General features: G+C 43.8%; 1 protein-coding gene across 1 annotated transcript; it reads left to right on the top strand.

Annotated features, from left to right (window-relative positions):
- Positions 1 to 5,033: 5,033 nt before the first annotated feature.
- Positions 5,034 to 8,876, top strand: LOC125540566 (cytochrome P450 85A1-like). Its single transcript, XM_048704178.1, has 8 exons — positions 5,034 to 5,357; positions 6,245 to 6,569; positions 7,172 to 7,573; positions 7,676 to 7,762; positions 7,850 to 7,928; positions 8,022 to 8,128; positions 8,237 to 8,361; positions 8,449 to 8,876. Exons 1-8 carry the CDS (start codon positions 5,146 to 5,148, stop codon positions 8,534 to 8,536), a joined length of 1,425 nt encoding a protein of 474 aa, XP_048560135.1. The 5' UTR covers positions 5,034 to 5,145; the 3' UTR covers positions 8,537 to 8,876.
- The last annotated feature ends 8,431 nt before the right edge of the window (positions 8,877 to 17,307 follow it).

Raw genomic sequence — 17,307 nt, 5'->3', positions numbered from 1 at the left:
GCTGCCGCGGGCGCGCCTCCTCTTGGCTCCGTCCTTTGGACGCTGCCACGACGGCGCGTCCCCTCGCCCCCCTGTGATGTGATCTGGTGCCCCTATATTTATAGGCAAGAAGTCCAGTCCTTGCGCGGCCGCGTGATGGGCCGAAGAGGTTCCGATCTTTCAGCTGGAGTTTTGTTTGCATGTCGAGTCGATACTAATCTCCTCTTCTTCTTGACGTGCACGCCCACGGGTGTATTCTTAATATAAATAAAAATACGTACGTACATACCGGCCGGTTCGTGGCCACTGCGTCCAACCAACCTGATGGTATTGATGTACTTGTACAAAGCCGTCCAGGGCACCGGTATACAGGTATTTGAAACTGACGCGCGGGCGTTCGGGTGTATGTACGATTCAGCGAGGTGTCGACGGGAGCTGCACCGAGCCTCTACATCTGCATAGTTAGCTAGATACCTGATCAAATACGTGAGTGATGTAGCTCATACCATGCATGTAATCCACAAGTATACGATGGTTGGTACGTGGGCAAAATCAATGTGGATGCATGCACGTGGAGCCCAACCAAGGATTAGCTGGTGCATGCCCGTATGTGTACATCCAAATATCAAACATGGACGTGTAATTTGCACTTAAAGAAAAAACATTTGAATTTAAACTTAGAAATTCTGAAAGCAAGAAACACAAAAACACATCAAACATGGGTATGCAGGGCAGGAGATCTGGCCACTGAAACCAGCCCCGCATGCGACTCCAGTGCATTATTAGCTAATACATGCTGCCACCTACACGGCCACACCACATGCACCCACCAGCAGCAGCAGCAGTAGGTACCATATTACCCCCCTTGGCCCATTCATTTCATCCATATACCATCATCCCAACCCAATAATCCAAAAGGATCTTCATCATCTTCACCTCCTAAGCAAAGGCATGGGACTCCAGTGCATTATTAGCTACTCCCTTTGTAAACTAATATAAGAGTATTTAGATCACAAAAGTAGTGATCAAAATGTTTTTATATTAATTTACGGAGGAAGTAGTTAAATCACAGATCCAAGCATGATTAACCACGCAACAGCGTAACACGGTCCACATAATCATTTGCATGCATGTGAACTGCCGGGGACAGCAAACTACCCTTGATCCGCCTCTTCATTTTCATTTTTTTACAACAAATATGCCATCCACGCTTTTAATTACGTACCCACTCTTCATCCAATGGTCCAATACAAACCACTCCGTGTGCCACCTCAAAATGCAATCCTCTTAAAACAGCCTTTTGTCCTGCTTTACGTATAAAGCACCAACCAAATAAAGTACACGACCGGGCGATATAAGATGGAAAGGTGACTCTCTCACAAAGGCGATCCTAAGATAACCAGCACACGCAGTATGCAACCGAAAGAGACAAAGTAAGACAAGAGTACAATGCCACACAACACCCTACTACACGTAAACTCCGCAACAACACCCTCGGAAGGAAGAACGGCGCAAAGTGTCACAGCTGCCGAGTCTTGAACGGACAAAGTTTATTACCTGGAGCCCATCCACGAAGAGGAGCGCCACGATGACGCCTTCAAGAAAAAGCGGCGCCTGCAAGCGTCACCGTCGTCGGCGACAAAGCGCGGGGCATTCGCTCGATCACTCCTCACTTGCTCCAATTTTATTTGAGCAACTCACTTTAACCAAGACCGCCCCGGACACACATGATACACAAAACCACCAAGTACAAATCTCTTTTAGCTTAGCTAACACTGTGCATAAGCAATCAGTAGGCGGACACACGCATGTATCTTGCACATGGCGCCCATGCAACGCAACAACTCACTTTGTAATAATGTAATAATATTTTCTTTTGCAATCCTCATGATTGATCGGATCGCATCGACCCACTGCTCACTGGCAAGTCTCCAACCAAGATCATCAACAAACGATTTTCGTTCCGTTGAGTGTAAAACTACCGGCGGATGGATGATCATCTCTGGATATGATCCTGGATAAACTAATTTGTATGCCAAAAAAAATCTCTTACATAGCTTTTTTAAGATGCTACCAGCTGTAATATTCCATCTAGACGCTACGTGTAATATTCAATCTTAGCCGTCCACTGATCAAGGGTGAGCACTTGGCCATAAATATTTCTAGTATACGTAAATATAAATAAATTTATGTACGCCATAAAATATTATGGTATCATTTTTTCCCATGCTATTATGTGAGTACTTCGGTTTTGAACCAAAGGTTGAAAAGTGCAAAGAACTTACCAGCATTTTACATTTTACATGAATATTGATTGTACACTACAAAAAAATATCTCTTAGTTTTTCAAATCGACTAACTACTAATATTTCGGAACTGCTGTGCATCCTATACTCATTGCATGCTCAATGGACGATGCTTGATCTAGCGTGTGCGCTCCACCTTGTCCCAACATGCACAGGTGCACCATAGGATCGACCAAAATCCGGCTGCACATTGTCATGTCTATAGCAGCTATCTTAATTTTTTTGTATGAGAAGGTCTAAGACCATATATTAAGTAGCACATGCCCTCACAAACCAACCCATACAGAAAAATAAATATACATTCTAATTCGTGGGGGGAACCGAAGACTTTTTTCTCTTGCATCCAATGACGGTGATATATGAGCATAGCTCGATGCCGTCTCTGGGCCTCCATCTCAATGTTGCAGCATTTTCAGCCCAACAGCTTCTCGAAGTAGCAGCTTGGAAGTCGTTGATATAGACCAGAAGATGCAGACGTCCGTGATATGAGATGCAAATCCTTGTCCCTGAGAAGAAAACATCGAGAAGGGCTTGTAGAAACCCAAAAGACCATGAAAGTCGACCGAATCTAGACGGATCTACCAGAAACCTAAACCGACAAGATCTCGGACGACTCATCGTAACATAGCTCCAAACACTCTCTGCCGGTGAAAAACACACCAACGGAATAGAGAAAACATTATTCCTAGAGAGGGATGGCGGCATTTCACCTCCCTAACAAAGAACCTAAGTCGACCTAAGACCTGTCGCACCCAAGGTCGCGTCGTGAATCCCACTTATCCGATGACCAGGCTAGGTTAGGTCACACCGAATGTGGCCAACGTGTCGAGCTGAGTCGCCAGCCCGGACCAGCCACCGCAAATTCACGCATGTCAGCGTGCGAAGCATGCGACCTTCCCTGCCATATCGTGCGCTCCTCAAGGGCACCACATCTTGGAAGGACCTCCCCATCGCCACCGGCGTTGCATGGGGTTTGACTAACTATAAACCAAGATCGAAAAAAACTAACGACATGGCTGTGTCATGTAGGAACACCGAGACATGCAAAAATACAAATTAATCAGAAAATTAGCAGTATATATACTCCCTCTCAATGGGAATATAAGTTGGGTTTTTATGTGGGGGGAAATGTGTCATATTATTAAAAATACATATTTTAGATTCATCATTGTATGAAAATTTTAAATACTCTCTCCGTCCGGTGAAAAGTGTATATATAGAAATTTTAGGATAAATTATGGAGTGAAATAAAAAATGCATTGAAAGGATGCAAGACACCATCTCTCTCATCTTTAATTACCCAACCCCCAATGAGCTAAGGGGGTGTTTGTTTCCAGGGATTTTTTTTGTGTAGGGACTAGAAAAAGTCCCTCTTAGAGACTTTTTTACCAAACAGGAGGGACTTTTTAGGGACTAAACTAGGCATTTGGGACTAAATGAAGAAGACTCTCAAGGAGAGTCTTTTTGGGACTTTTTGAGACTTTTTCAACAATGCCCCTCCATGCACCCATTGGCCCGCCACCCCATGGTGTTGTTTGATTATTTTTTTATATACTAGGGGCAACATGGTCATTTAATAATCTCTAGGAAGGGACTAGGGACTTTTTAGTCTCTGGAAACAAACGGAAAGAGACTTTTTAGGGACTAGGGACTTTTTAGTTAGGACTAGAAAAAGTTCCAGGACTTATGAACCAAACAGGGTCTAAGTGCATGTTGAAATTAAGGAGACCATGTGTAGAATATTAGTGGTCTTGATTACCGTATAATGAGAGAGAAACATTTTTTTCTACTTTAAAGTGCATTGAAAAGATAAAAGTACACTTTTTTTGTGGACAAATTTTAAAGCCAAATGTACTCTTCACCGGACGGAGGGAGTATATACTCTCTCTTCATCACGAATTACTAGTCATGGAAATGAGGAAGTATATGTTTAGATTCATCGTTTTAAAAAGTTATGACACGACTTTAATTTGCCCCGCCAAATCAAGGAGCAGGGATAGGAGGAAGATATCACATGATACCATGTTTAAAAACTCAAATTTTGATGTTTCAAAAAATACTGAAAAAAACATGATGCGCAGAAGACATGTTCCTACAATCCCTTAAAAGTTCCAATCCAAAATCGAAATATACATGAAAAAAAGACAAATCCACACGTGAATGGTGACATTTCTGGTTTATTTTTTTGACATTATTCATGCTGAATTTGTATTTTGAATTTGAATCTGAATTTTTAGGGCTAGTAAACACATGTCTTGTTAACAATCACAACTTTTCTTAGAATTTTTTGAAACATGTAAATTTGGTTTTTGTGACATGGTATCATGTGATGGTTGGTACCCGTAGGAGTAGCATGTGTGTATGGCAAAGGTAAAAACCAAAGAAGCACACGTCCACACATGGGCAGCAGCATCTCGGCAGGATACCCTTCCCTTTTGACCGGATGGCCGCAAACCAACACGCGCACGGATGGCGCCACGCCGATTTCGAGGCCAAGCATGCGCCTCCTAGCCGCATGCCTACAGTATTTTGTTGCCTTGTGTAGGAGTAGTAGAATTTCTCTGGTTGTGATGCCATCTGACGATCTGACCCATCGTCTCGATCCCCTCATCCGTCCCTCCATGGTCAAGACCTCACCTTGGAATGGGGACCCTCATCGGAAAAAGAAGAGTAATTTTCACAAGGAGGGATGGATAATTAGGCGGAGGAATCCTCCTCCTCCCCTATATAAAGGAAAGGGGCATCCATCCTCCTCTGCCTAACTCCTCCAGCACACACACAACACAAGCAAGAGAGAGCCTGCCTCTTGAACTAAAACAGAGCATCCAAGAGGCAGAGGCACAAACGAAGAAAGAATAAGATGGCGCTCCTCCTTGTACTGGTCGGTGTTGTGGCCGGCGTTGTGCTAGCGAGCAGCCTGCTGCTGCGCTGGAACGAGGTGAGGTACGGCAACGGCCGGAGGAGGCATGGCGATGGCTGCTTGCCGCCGGGGACAATGGGCTGGCCGCTCTTCGGCGAGACCACGGAGTTCCTCAAGCAGGGCCCCTCCTTCATGAAGCAGAGGAGGCTCAGGTACGTCCTCCGTCCTTCGTCAAGCAATGGTTATGCATTCTTGCTTGCGACTTCTTCCCCGGATTAACTAGCTAGTGTGTCTTCGCCGGGATTTGGGGGATTTTGTTGGAGATCAAGTTGGTTGTGTTGTGTTGTGTTGTGGAGAACTTCACTAGAGAATAGAGATGGTTACTTACATGCTATTGGTCCGTCCAATAATTGAGAGAGAACCACTCACTCTGTTTTGCCTCCTATTTTCATGTGAGAGGTCAGAGTATATAATAATATATCTGAGTCGTTGATCTTATTAATTAGTGGTCTGGTTAAGTCTTATCTTCTTACCCCACATGTCAAAAAATAGGGTAAGAGGAAGTATGTTGAAATTTGCCTTATTATTTGCAGTTTCTTCAAAATTTGTTACTACTACTATTAATTAGCAGACCCTTCTTTCTAAAGCGATTTTTCAGTAATTATACTACTCCTAAAAGTGTGCTCGTGCCTACACGAATCGATGAGCTACGGAAATGTGCCGGTTTGGCAGCTGCTTTCCGGCTGTGCAAAGTGACGGGGAGAGCTGTGTCCCCCTAAAGCTCACAGACAACACACGCTCATCACTGCTCCAGCTCCCAAAGTACCATTTCGGATGTAAATTATTACTATGACACAGATCAAAAGAGAAGCATCCCCATCATTGCCCTCCACTGTTTTTTCCAGAGAGAAAACTGAAATATTACTGCTCGTGCATAATGAATGAATAAAAAAGAACAGAGGATCTTAGCATAATCCCATGCGTAATCATAGTGTTTGCTTGCGTGCTTGCCATCGAAAAACACATAAAATACATTGCTGCTGCTAGCATAAGCTTATTTGAAACTACGAGGAATTAACATGCGTGTGCGCTGCTGCAGGTACGGGCGGCTGTTCCGGACGCACATCCTGGGGTGCCCGACCGTGGTGTGCATGGACCCGGAGCTCAACCGGCGCATGCTGCTCCAGGGCGAGGCCGGCGGCCTCGTCCCCGGCTACCCGCAGTCCATGCTCGACATCCTCGGCCGCAACAACATTGCCGCCGTGCACGGCCCGCTGCACCGCGTCATGCGCGGCGCCATGCTCGGCCTCGTCCGGCCCGCCGCGCTCCGCACCAGCCTCCTCCCCAAGATCGACGCCTTCATGCGCGACCATCTCCATGGCTGGGCCGGCAGCGTCGTCGATGTCCAGGCCAAGACCAAGGAGGTCAGTACAGTCCCTTCAATCAAATCTACTAACGCGTAGAGCCGTAGGGTACACAGGCCACCTTTACCGTACATGTAGATGTAGAGGCAGTTGGGTGGCATGTTGGAGTACGTTAATGGCAGCAACTACTTCCATGTTGGAGTGGCATGTTCACTCACTGCTTTGCTATGAAAAAACGGCTAGTTTGAAAATAGAATCTCAAAGCTTGATGTTTTGCAAAATCGGTCCACGGTTTGGGGGATATAATACATGCAGCTGTTCGTGTCAACTGAGAATTTTTTGTTCAAATACATTTCGTTTGTTAATTGTTTTGCTTATACTAGCTGTTGGACGCCAGATGGACCAGTGATAAAAATAGCCTTGTTGCAGCAACAGCATCACTCTACACATTCCAAAGTGGTTGTTGCAGAGTTTAATAGTATCCCACTGCAAAAACAGAGTATCACATTTGGAGACATCATCATTACCCGTTTCCGTTTGCCGCTTTTGTGGTGGTTGCAGAGTTTCATAGAAGCATCTTCTGCTTGCATGGGCATGGCAACAACATATCACAGAATCTTATGTCCTCATCATATCTAACTGACTTTCACTTTCCATTTTAGATGGCCTTGCTATCTGCACTCCGGCAGATTGCCGGCATCACAGCAGGCCCACTCTCCGACGCCCTCAAGACGGAGCTGTACACGCTTGTGCTCGGCACCATCTCCTTGCCCATCAACATTCCGGGGACCAGCTACTACCAGGGCTTCCAGGCTAGGAAGAAACTTGTGTCCATGCTAGAGCAAATGATCGCGGAACGGCGATTGTCTGGTGACGCTCACGATGACATGCTGGATGCTCTCTTGAGAAGCGGCGATGATGGGACCAGGGAAAAGCTCAGCGACGAGCAGATCATTGACTTGCTCATCGCCCTCATCTACTCTGGGTACGAAACCATGTCGACGACTTCGATGATGGCCGTCAAGTACCTATCGGAACATCCGCGGGCCCTCGACGAACTCAGGGTATGTACTATGTACACATAATCTGGAAATCAATTTTGATTCCTTGAAAAAAGTCCATGTGCTTCTGGACTTTACTGACGACATTTTCACTTCTGAATGCAGAGAGAGCATCTTGATATCAGGACGGGGAAATCGCGGGAGGAAGCCATCAGCTACGAAGATTTTAAGTCCATGGCCTTCACTCGAGCTGTAAGTAGTAGTAGGAGATAAAATGCAAAAAATTAAGTCATAGTAGGAAATTTAATATAAGTATGAACTGATGGATATACCATGCAGGTCATTTTTGAGACGCTAAGATTAGCCACAGTTGTGAATGGGCTGCTGAGGAAAACTACTCAGGATGTAGAAATGAATGGTGAGTTGTGCTTGGAATTTACTCTGCTACTGAAGCATTCCCTTGCCAAATATTAGTTCATTTCTAATGCGATATGTTATCGATTTCTTCCAGGGTATGTCATTCCAAAAGGGTGGAGAATCTATGTTTACACCAGGGAGATAAACTACGACCCATTCATGTATCCTGACCCAATGACCTTCAATCCGTGGAGGTGGCTGGTAAGTAAAAGAGCAAACAAATATGACCATCAAAACATCACTAAAACATACCACCTAGGCCCTACTAGAAGAAGTTCTAACCTTTTGTTGCCTACTGAAAATGAACAGGAGAAGAACATGGAATCGCACCCGCACTTCATGTTGTTCGGAGGAGGCGGGCGGATGTGCCCTGGGAAGGAGGTGGGCACGGCAGAGATCGCGACTTTCCTCCACTACTTTGTGACCCGATATAGGTCTGTTCAACCTCTTCTTAGTCCACACCGATTCCATTTCCAGAATTATTTACTGACAGGTACTTGGCATTGGCTTTGATTTTTCAGATGGGAGGAAGAAGGCAAGAACACGATCTTGAAATTCCCCCGGGTGGAGGCTCCCAACGGGTTACATATCCGAGTTCAAGATTACTGATCTTGGAACATACATTTTGCAGAGTTTAGGTAGATAGGGCCCAGACTGAGACGACAAGAGTGCAATTTTGCGCCGATGGAAAGATTAGATCAGCCTTGTAAGAAATAGGAAACATACGTATAGTGTAGGTATTATAGGTTCAGTAGGCACTTGACGTAGAAGGCCACAAGAGGCAACTTCTTCTTCATCTTTGTGATCAATTACATATGCATGATAAGCATCGCTATATATGTGATATGTGACTTGAATCTGATAAGCGGAAATACACATATGTGTATATCTGGTGTCTTGAATCTGATGATAAGCAGCACCATATCTATCATCTATTTAAGAAGTTGCTCCCCATTATTGGACGAGACTTGCCTGCTCCCTTTCCGTGCTCCCGCATACGTGGCTTGATTTGATTGGAACAAAATAAGGCCCGGCCCCACCCCTTTAAAATCAGGGAGGAAGAGGGGAGATGATTAGATTAGAAAGGAAAAAAAAAAAGACAGCCGTAGGATGAGTTGAGAGCACGGATGGGAACATGAAGAGGGAGCAGGCAAGCCGGATCCCCCATTATTCCCTATTCTTTCACCATGCACACTGTCCACATCAGCGATGTGCCACGTCATCCCCATTATAGTATTTCTCTTACATGGGCATTATCCACATCAGTGGCCCATGCATGTACGTATAATCTCAGGAAGTTTGTTCTCTCGGGCCGTTGGCTGCATGGGAGGTGAATAAATGGGCAATATTTACGTGACCGGGCTAATTAGGCCTTCAAAATTCGGAAGACAGACAAACAGGTTGGCCTCCTCCACAGATTGAGGGTGTCTTCTCCCCTTCCATTCTTGACCCACTTCCCTTCCATGTGTATATACTAGACCATGACGGCGCGTGTTACTGCGCCCGTCCTTTATGTAAATATAGGCATCTTGATGCATCAAAGTTATGATGAACTTTTTTTTATTTACAATATAGAATGCATGTACTTGTTCTGGGGAGAATAATATAGATGAAATTTTCTTTATTTACAATAAAAGAATATTGATATCTTAGGAGGATAATATAGATGGACTTTTCTTAGGAGGACAATATGACAAATACAATTGTAAAGATTAGCTACTGAACCCCGAGGACGTAATTCTGTTCTAATATGATAGAACTTTTAGTTGCATCACCACAATATTAATTGTAATCTTAGAAGAGAAGGATAGCGAGCTCGTTCTACAAATAGTATGTGGGATATGAAATTACTGAAGTTAGCATTTGGTTCTAGGCAACTAAGGTCTTGATGATGGCACGAAGTTGGAAGCTCACCAAAATATTTGAGAGAGGACGAGGGGAATGCGGCTCAACCCATTGTTCCCGTCCAATCTTGCATAAGAATCTTGTATGGTTGTTTAAGTAGATATCCATGATTAGGTACATATGAATCTTTCTTAAGCATGGAGAGAGAACTGGATGAGATGCAAGTGCATGTACTAGCTAGCTACAGTGACATTCTTTGCCACTCTTTTATATGTAAATCTCCTTGCAGAACTCATGACCTTAAATCTCTGCAACTTTAGTTGGTCATCATGCACTAAAACAATATGAATGCTAGAGTGTATTAGGTGAAACAGACCAAATATTCAAGAACTCTTAAATCTCAGAAATAGTTACAGCAGACATCATCATTATTTAGTACAAAGTATCCACAATCTGAACACAAAATAAAGCAAATTGGTATAGGCCACTATATGAGCAGGGCATGGTAACTCCAGACGCAGCTAAAAAATCACCATTGAGAAACTGGATTTAATGGAATAACATGTTTTTGAGGATCCTGGCGTAAAACTTGAGATAGTTCTTCATGTTCCTTCATGCTTTTATTTTTCACATTGAAAATTGCCCTGCATCATTTTTTCTGTTTCTTTGTAAAGTTGTGCCGAAAATTAAATGACCTTAAATGGAAGAAGGTGCATATATGTTACCTGAACTTCTCGGACAACAAAATATATTTCTTCTCAGCAAGGTGTCTCTTTTCCTTGTCCTGATATCAGCCTAGTAGCTACACACTTTAGTAGAGGAAAAGTAATTGGATTTTATACCTAAACAAGGGAAAACTTCAGGTGAGATTGTTTTATCTAAAATAAAACGATAAACATATTTTCCCCTAACCAAGTTCTGATTTTCTCCTTTTATATACGTTTTAGGGTAATTATCTTCACCAACCTTTTGCAAAAGGAAATAAAATTATCAAATACTTTTGTTGTAACGCAAATGCCATGTGAATTATCCACAAAAATATAAATGAGAAAATTTGGTGAGTGAGCAGCTGGCTATAAAACGGTAAGTAGCAAGTACATATTTTTCAGGTCAGTCCTCAAACACAAATCTAGCATAAAAGTCTGCACAAAGTTTCTTTGTAGCTCAGGCTACATGGAACCTCTTATCCTCAACCCTCCAGCCTTGCTTTGAGATCCGTACTCTCCAACTAACTAACAACAACAAGATTTCTCTTTTTTGTTTCTTGAAAATGAAACAACATATGAACTTCAAACTTTGCACACCGAACAAACATTAGAACATCAATGTGTGAAAAAACTTTCAGATTTTTTGGTCTGATATAAATATACAAAATGAGATTTTCTTTGAATAAAAATATTATTTCAAGTATTTAAAATACATGAAAAAATCTGAAAGTTTTTTCCTATATTGTAGTTAGAATGTATTGTTGTTCTGCAAAATTTGAAGTTCATATGTTGTGTCGTTTGAGAGAAACAAAAAAGACAAATGTGTTTGCACGGATCTTGATGCATAAATGGATGGCAAAGATAAGGGGTACCGTGTAACCTGAGCTACAGAAAACCACACTCGTCAAAAGTCTGCAAGTTGATCCATGTTAGTGAGAATATGCAAGAAATCAAAGAGGCCACATTAATCAGTTGGACTGACATAGGTTTCCCTCTAACTTGTAAAAATCTAACCATTCGGTTCACCATCACCTGCAGATGACTCACAGACATACAAAGTTAAATGAGATATGAAAACATCTTGGACAAAGTTAGACAAAAAATTAGTTGCAAACAATGCAATACTACTCCTTCCTTGTTCTTGCCTTTCCTGATGTCAGTCCAACTGATTAGTTGCAAACAACTTTAACAAAGTTACACAGAAAACTTAGTTGCAAAGAATAAAGTACTACTTCCTTTTCCCATTGCCTTGCCTTGATGGTCGGCTCTTAAACCCAGTGATTCATTTGTATATTTATAGCAGCTGATATTACACCCTAGAAATATACATATGTTATCTCTTTTTTTCTTCTCAATACAACAACCAGATGAAGCAATCTATGAACATTGTGAGGAGGAAGTCTAGCGCATAGATGGACGCGGCCGGTGTCGTGTTGAACACGCCAACAAGGGGCAAACGGGCTGCGGCGGCGCTGATCCGCGATGGTTAGAGGGAGAGAGGGAGGGGGGAGAGGAGGGAGGGAGAGAGAAAGATCATGTGCGCAACAGATCTCACCTATAGGGGGAGGCACTTCACCGCCACCGCCGCCTGTGGTGCTATAGATCTCACCTGAAAGGGGGCGCTTCACCGCTGCCGCCGCCCAAGCACGATTAGGATGTGGAGGCGCTGGGAGAGAGAAGTCGAAACGAAGGGAAGGAGGGGCGTCGAGTGAAGGGAGACGGGCGTTGTTTCCTCGTGAGTTTTCAATGGGCTTCCTGCGAGAACGAGGCCAATTAACCTTGTGACTACAATCTTGTTGCGGGAGCAGCTGCCCCAGCTCGTTAGCGATCCTTATTAGCGAACGGATCTAATCTGATTAGGCCTGATTCATAGCTAACCTAACGATCAGGAAGGCTCAAAAGTGATGATCAGACGGTTGGCAACGCTGGTGGCCTGAGAGGGCTGGAAAAGTGCTCAATTATAATGTATCTAAATGTTCACTTTCTCTCCATGTCCCTCGCATGCCTCCTCCCTCACAAGATCACCGCCTCCATTCCTGCCATTGCTGTTGTCTCCTCATGATTGTAGGCAGGACAGAGCTCTTGCTATCCTCCCTGTGTTGGCGTTCGTCTCGGATCCATTCCATAGTTTCCGTGGGAAGGAGCAATCGATGCCCCCAATCATCATGGATTCATCTATGATGCTGTAGGCCAAACCCCATTGATATTGCCCCTTTCGCGTCCCTCTACCATGGCAGCAGATGTTTCTTCTCCATCAATACCCATCTATGTCAGCGCATATGGCTCCTTCATATGCTTTTCTCCTCTTTTTCTGACAGTATATTCCATATGCATGCTACATGCGGATCTATCAATGGAGAAAAATCAAACAAAGGTTGTGCATGTGCTTTTTATTACGTCAAGGTTGTGCATGTTCTTAATTACACTGACCTCCCGTGTTTTGTTTAAAAAAATTAGCAGCCGATGCGTTCTGTTGTACAATTTTATTTTATTCAACCAGCAAGACTGCCTACTAATTAGATGCTTGCAGAATGCCTCAACAACCTAAGAAATTTCTTAGGAAGTAGTAAGATTTATATATTACTCCCTTCCCTAGAATGTTATATGAGTTAGCTATTAGCTATTGCTATTTGGTAGAGTTTGAACCTGCCTAATATAGTAATATGTCACCCGCAAAAAAAAGGAATATGTGACCGCGAGTAATCCACGGTGACCACAATTTCAGAAATTGAACATGCTGCCTCGCAAGCAAATTTTTGCGGTTGGCTACTTATGGCTGATACCGGTGGTATGGATGGAAAAAATATCTCTATTTAAGTGGTTCGCAGTTTTTCTTTGCATATTGCTTCTACCCTAATCAATAAACCACATTAGTCATTGCCTAGGATACTACCTAACATCACCCAAAAAAAGCCCCCTAATTCGGAAAACATTCATACTATGCAGATATTGATGTGAATTATATCCCTCATCGATTTTTATCTATAACCTATCATATTGTTAGTCAAACTACTCTTATTCACTACATGTAAATTGATCTAATACATTGCTATGAATTCCCGCAGCAACGCGCGGGGATTTATCTAGTATACGAGATATGAGGTGACTTATATCTGGTAAGCTGTACTAGTACATGTTTGCTTTCGTCCAGCATCCGTCTACAGACCCGGGGGGGGGGGGGGGGGAGGGGTGGCACTCCGCGGATACGGATGCGGGAGGGCGCCATCCAATCGTAGCCACATACATTTTCATGACAACTTGAACCGACCAAACGAAATTCGTTCAAACAAGTCCAGATTTCCTATAAACACGACCATATTTCATATAAACACACCGGATTTCCTATAAACATGACGCATTTCATTACGAGTACATCAAAGCGGTGCTAGGCGGGCTCTGAAGTATTAATATCTAATCTAAATGGCATATATTGTCCGGTCCCCATGTCCGGCCTTCAGCCCCAAGAACTAAAGCTTCACTGTCTCCGATTCCGCCTCGGCGTTCTCTAGCTCCGCCTCCGTAACCTCCGCCTCCGGAGCCCCGGGAACTGAAGCTGTCCGCCTCAACGTCGCCGCCAAGCAACTAATCGGCCGAGGATGGTCAGCCCACCAAGCTTGGCATCGACGGGAGGGGAGGAGCAGTAGCCTTCCTGGGACACGAGCTGCGGTGGCCTACCGTGCATGTCTCGGGTTCTTCGTGGTCATGGCACCGGGGCACGACCACCTTGTCGTCGGTGTCGCCGAACAGCGCCTCGCCCGCCTCGTCGTGGTACTCTTTGCCGGCAACCGCCACCTCCGCCTCCCGCAGCCGGTATCGCCAGCGAGGGAGGTGGATCTTCAATACTAGAAATCCCCATATTTCCGATGGTGGAACCTAATAGCCGACGAACCGTCGACTATTACAGTAATAGCCGACGGTACTTGCAATAGCCGACGGTTAGTGTCAACTCACAAGTATTATCCACCAATACCCATCGGTATGCTAGAATGCCCGACGGTGAAAATCCAACCCTCGGGTATCCAACTTAATGCCCGACGGTCCATTGTAAAGCCCGACAATTTTTGCTACACCCACGGGGATTACATGTGATGCCCGATGGTTCATTGTAAAGCCCGACGGTTTTGGCTACACCCACGGGGATTACATGTAATCCCCGATGGTCCATTGTAATGCCCGACGGTTTTTGGTACACCCATAGGGATTAGCTGTAATACCCCACGGTTTTTTCAACACCCACAAGGATTACATGTAATGCCCGACGGTGAAATTTAATAGCCGAAGGTGAAAAAAACTCTCACTTGTGAGTGAAAATGGTCGGCGGTACATGTTTGACTCTCGGTTTTTTAACAAAAGACCCGATGGGTATAGTAGTAGTGGACGGTCCCTCCTCTACTCTAGTCGGAGAGGCAATGGGTCGGGGAGATTGGGGATTTCTTCTTGACTCTCAACGGTCTCTGTCCTGATGATACTTTGTAAGTGCACAATTTCAAACATGCCATTTTCAAATCCATCGTATTTATAATGTTTTGGACCAGTTTTTTTAACCATCATATTAATGCAAAATAATATGATACACTTACAGTAGCAATGCTAGAACCTATTTGTTGGAAATCTAATTATATAGAAAATATCTGGAATATAACGAGCTATCATTCCACATGTTTATTGTCGTTGTGCATTGGAACATATCACCGAGGGTGAAATTTAACCGTCGGTTATTGCTATCCCCCGTCGGTCATTTGTAGTCATAACCGCGAGTTCTCTTTTGACCTTCGCTTATTAAATGTTACCGTCGGGTATTACGTGCAATCCCTGTGGGTATAGCCATAACCGTCGGGCATTAAATTGGATATCCGAGAGTTGGGTTTTCCCCGCCGGTAAATGCAGTACACCGTCGGTTATTAGCACCCATACATGTGAGTTGAGAAAAACCGTCGGGCATTACCACCACCGTCGGCTGACGGCATCGTCGACCAGACTAGAGAAGGGAAAGCTGCTTAGTGTAGTCTTGTATATACATATCTAGGTTGGGTCATTACCGCGTGGCACATGGCGCCTTGCTGAAGCGGAGGCATGGACTCTACTTATGCACTCACAATTAAATATTTTTTAATTATTATTCAAGTGCCTAAACAGGGAACCCCGCATTGGTGATGACCTTACCAACTAATTAATCGTATGATTCACTAACTTCTATTTTTTAGATATTTTGAATTTTTTTACATGGGTACTTTGATTTTTGACGTACATGTTATTTAGTTGCTTATTTTTGTGAGTAGAAAATAAATTGCATCCACCTCGAGTTAAAATCTGGCGCGCCAAACCTCCCACATATTCCCACACGTCGTGCACCACTCGCCCAACTAGAAGTCCTAAACTGCCACGATATCCATATCCTCTTCCAGAACAAACGCATCTCTACCTCGATCTCTACCAAATCAGAATTCGGTCTCCCAAACCTAGCACCACCGCCAACCACTCTCCACCACCACCAGTCCACCACACCAGCGACCTCGATCCTCCACACTAACGAAGGGCCCCCTTCCTCTCGACCTAGTGCCGCCGCCCGACCTAGCCCGCGCTGCCGTCTCAACCTCAACCCTCCCCAGCCCCTCCGGTCATTTTCTGTCCCCTCTGCCTCAACCGCAGCGCCACCTCTCTCAGATCCGACGTCTGCCTATGCCTCCTCATCGAGCCAGTCCAAGGCATGCTTGCCATCACTTCTTCTACTTCCAGATTTAGATCAAACTTTGGTGTTTCTGTGAGCGATGGACGGGAAGTGCAGGAGAAGGAAGGAGCACAATGAAGTTCTTATTTGGGTCTGATGCACCATAGTGTGGTGGCTCGTTCTCTGATGTGCCCTCACTTTGAAGGTGATAGCAATTCCTTCACCCACGTTTGCATCTTAAGGTTGGTGAAATACTGTCTCGTTGGTTGGCTTGCTGCTCTCAAAAGTTTAGCTGGATAATATTTTTTCTGAGTCAGAAAAACCGGACGTTCTGGTTTACATGGACATGATTTATACTTTCTTTCTGCCTGTCTAGTTAGCCTACGAGACAAATCTATAGCTAGTTCAAGGGATTAAATTTTGCCGGTTGGGCAATCTAGTGACGTTTGTAAATTTACTTATGGTATTTGGTCTGTATTATTTTTCTAAGAATCTTTGTTGGATATTTGAAACTTTATTTTATTATTAATAGTTCACTTTGACAAGTAATCTAGTAAGCTTTCGAATCTCATGTTGTTATGGCATCTAATTGATTCTACCTTGACCTGACTTTGTAGGATCAATGCAAACCTCTAGAACATTCAGGTCTTGAGAAGTTGTTTTATCGAATAAGTGGTAGGATCTAGTAAACTTTATTTAGTTTTTCCATGTAGGATCAATTAGATAAAACAACTGCTTTATCGAATCTAGTAAACTTTATTTTATTGATACTGCATTCATGACACCTGCTTATTACTTGTTTTTCCATGTAGGATCAATGCAGTCATGTTTGGCTGTTGTTTACACTGTAAACAGTAGGCGACAATGGCACACCAAACAGCTTGAGGGATAAGCTTTTCTAAACCCACATATCATTTATTTCAAAATATTAGTGCATTTCCATACAAAAACTGCTGGAGGATTTGCTGCCGCTATGAGAGGTCCCATCGTATTATGACCTTGTTGAAAAACTGGACATATTTATTCGATTACCTTTACGGGACTAAACATGTTAATTGTGTTCCCATAGGCATGTTTCTTTTTGCTTATGCTTGTGTTACCTGAATGCACCAAAATTCTGTAGGAGTTTTTTTGAGGTTTTGATCATATATATATATATA

The sequence above is a fragment of the Triticum urartu genome, chromosome 2 (genome assembly GCF_003073215.2).
Source record: "Triticum urartu cultivar G1812 chromosome 2, Tu2.1, whole genome shotgun sequence".
Classification (NCBI taxonomy): Eukaryota; Viridiplantae; Streptophyta; class Magnoliopsida; order Poales; family Poaceae; genus Triticum; species Triticum urartu.
The sequence above is the reverse complement of the archived record's forward strand: the minus strand, read 5'-3'. Positions and strand labels throughout refer to the sequence as shown.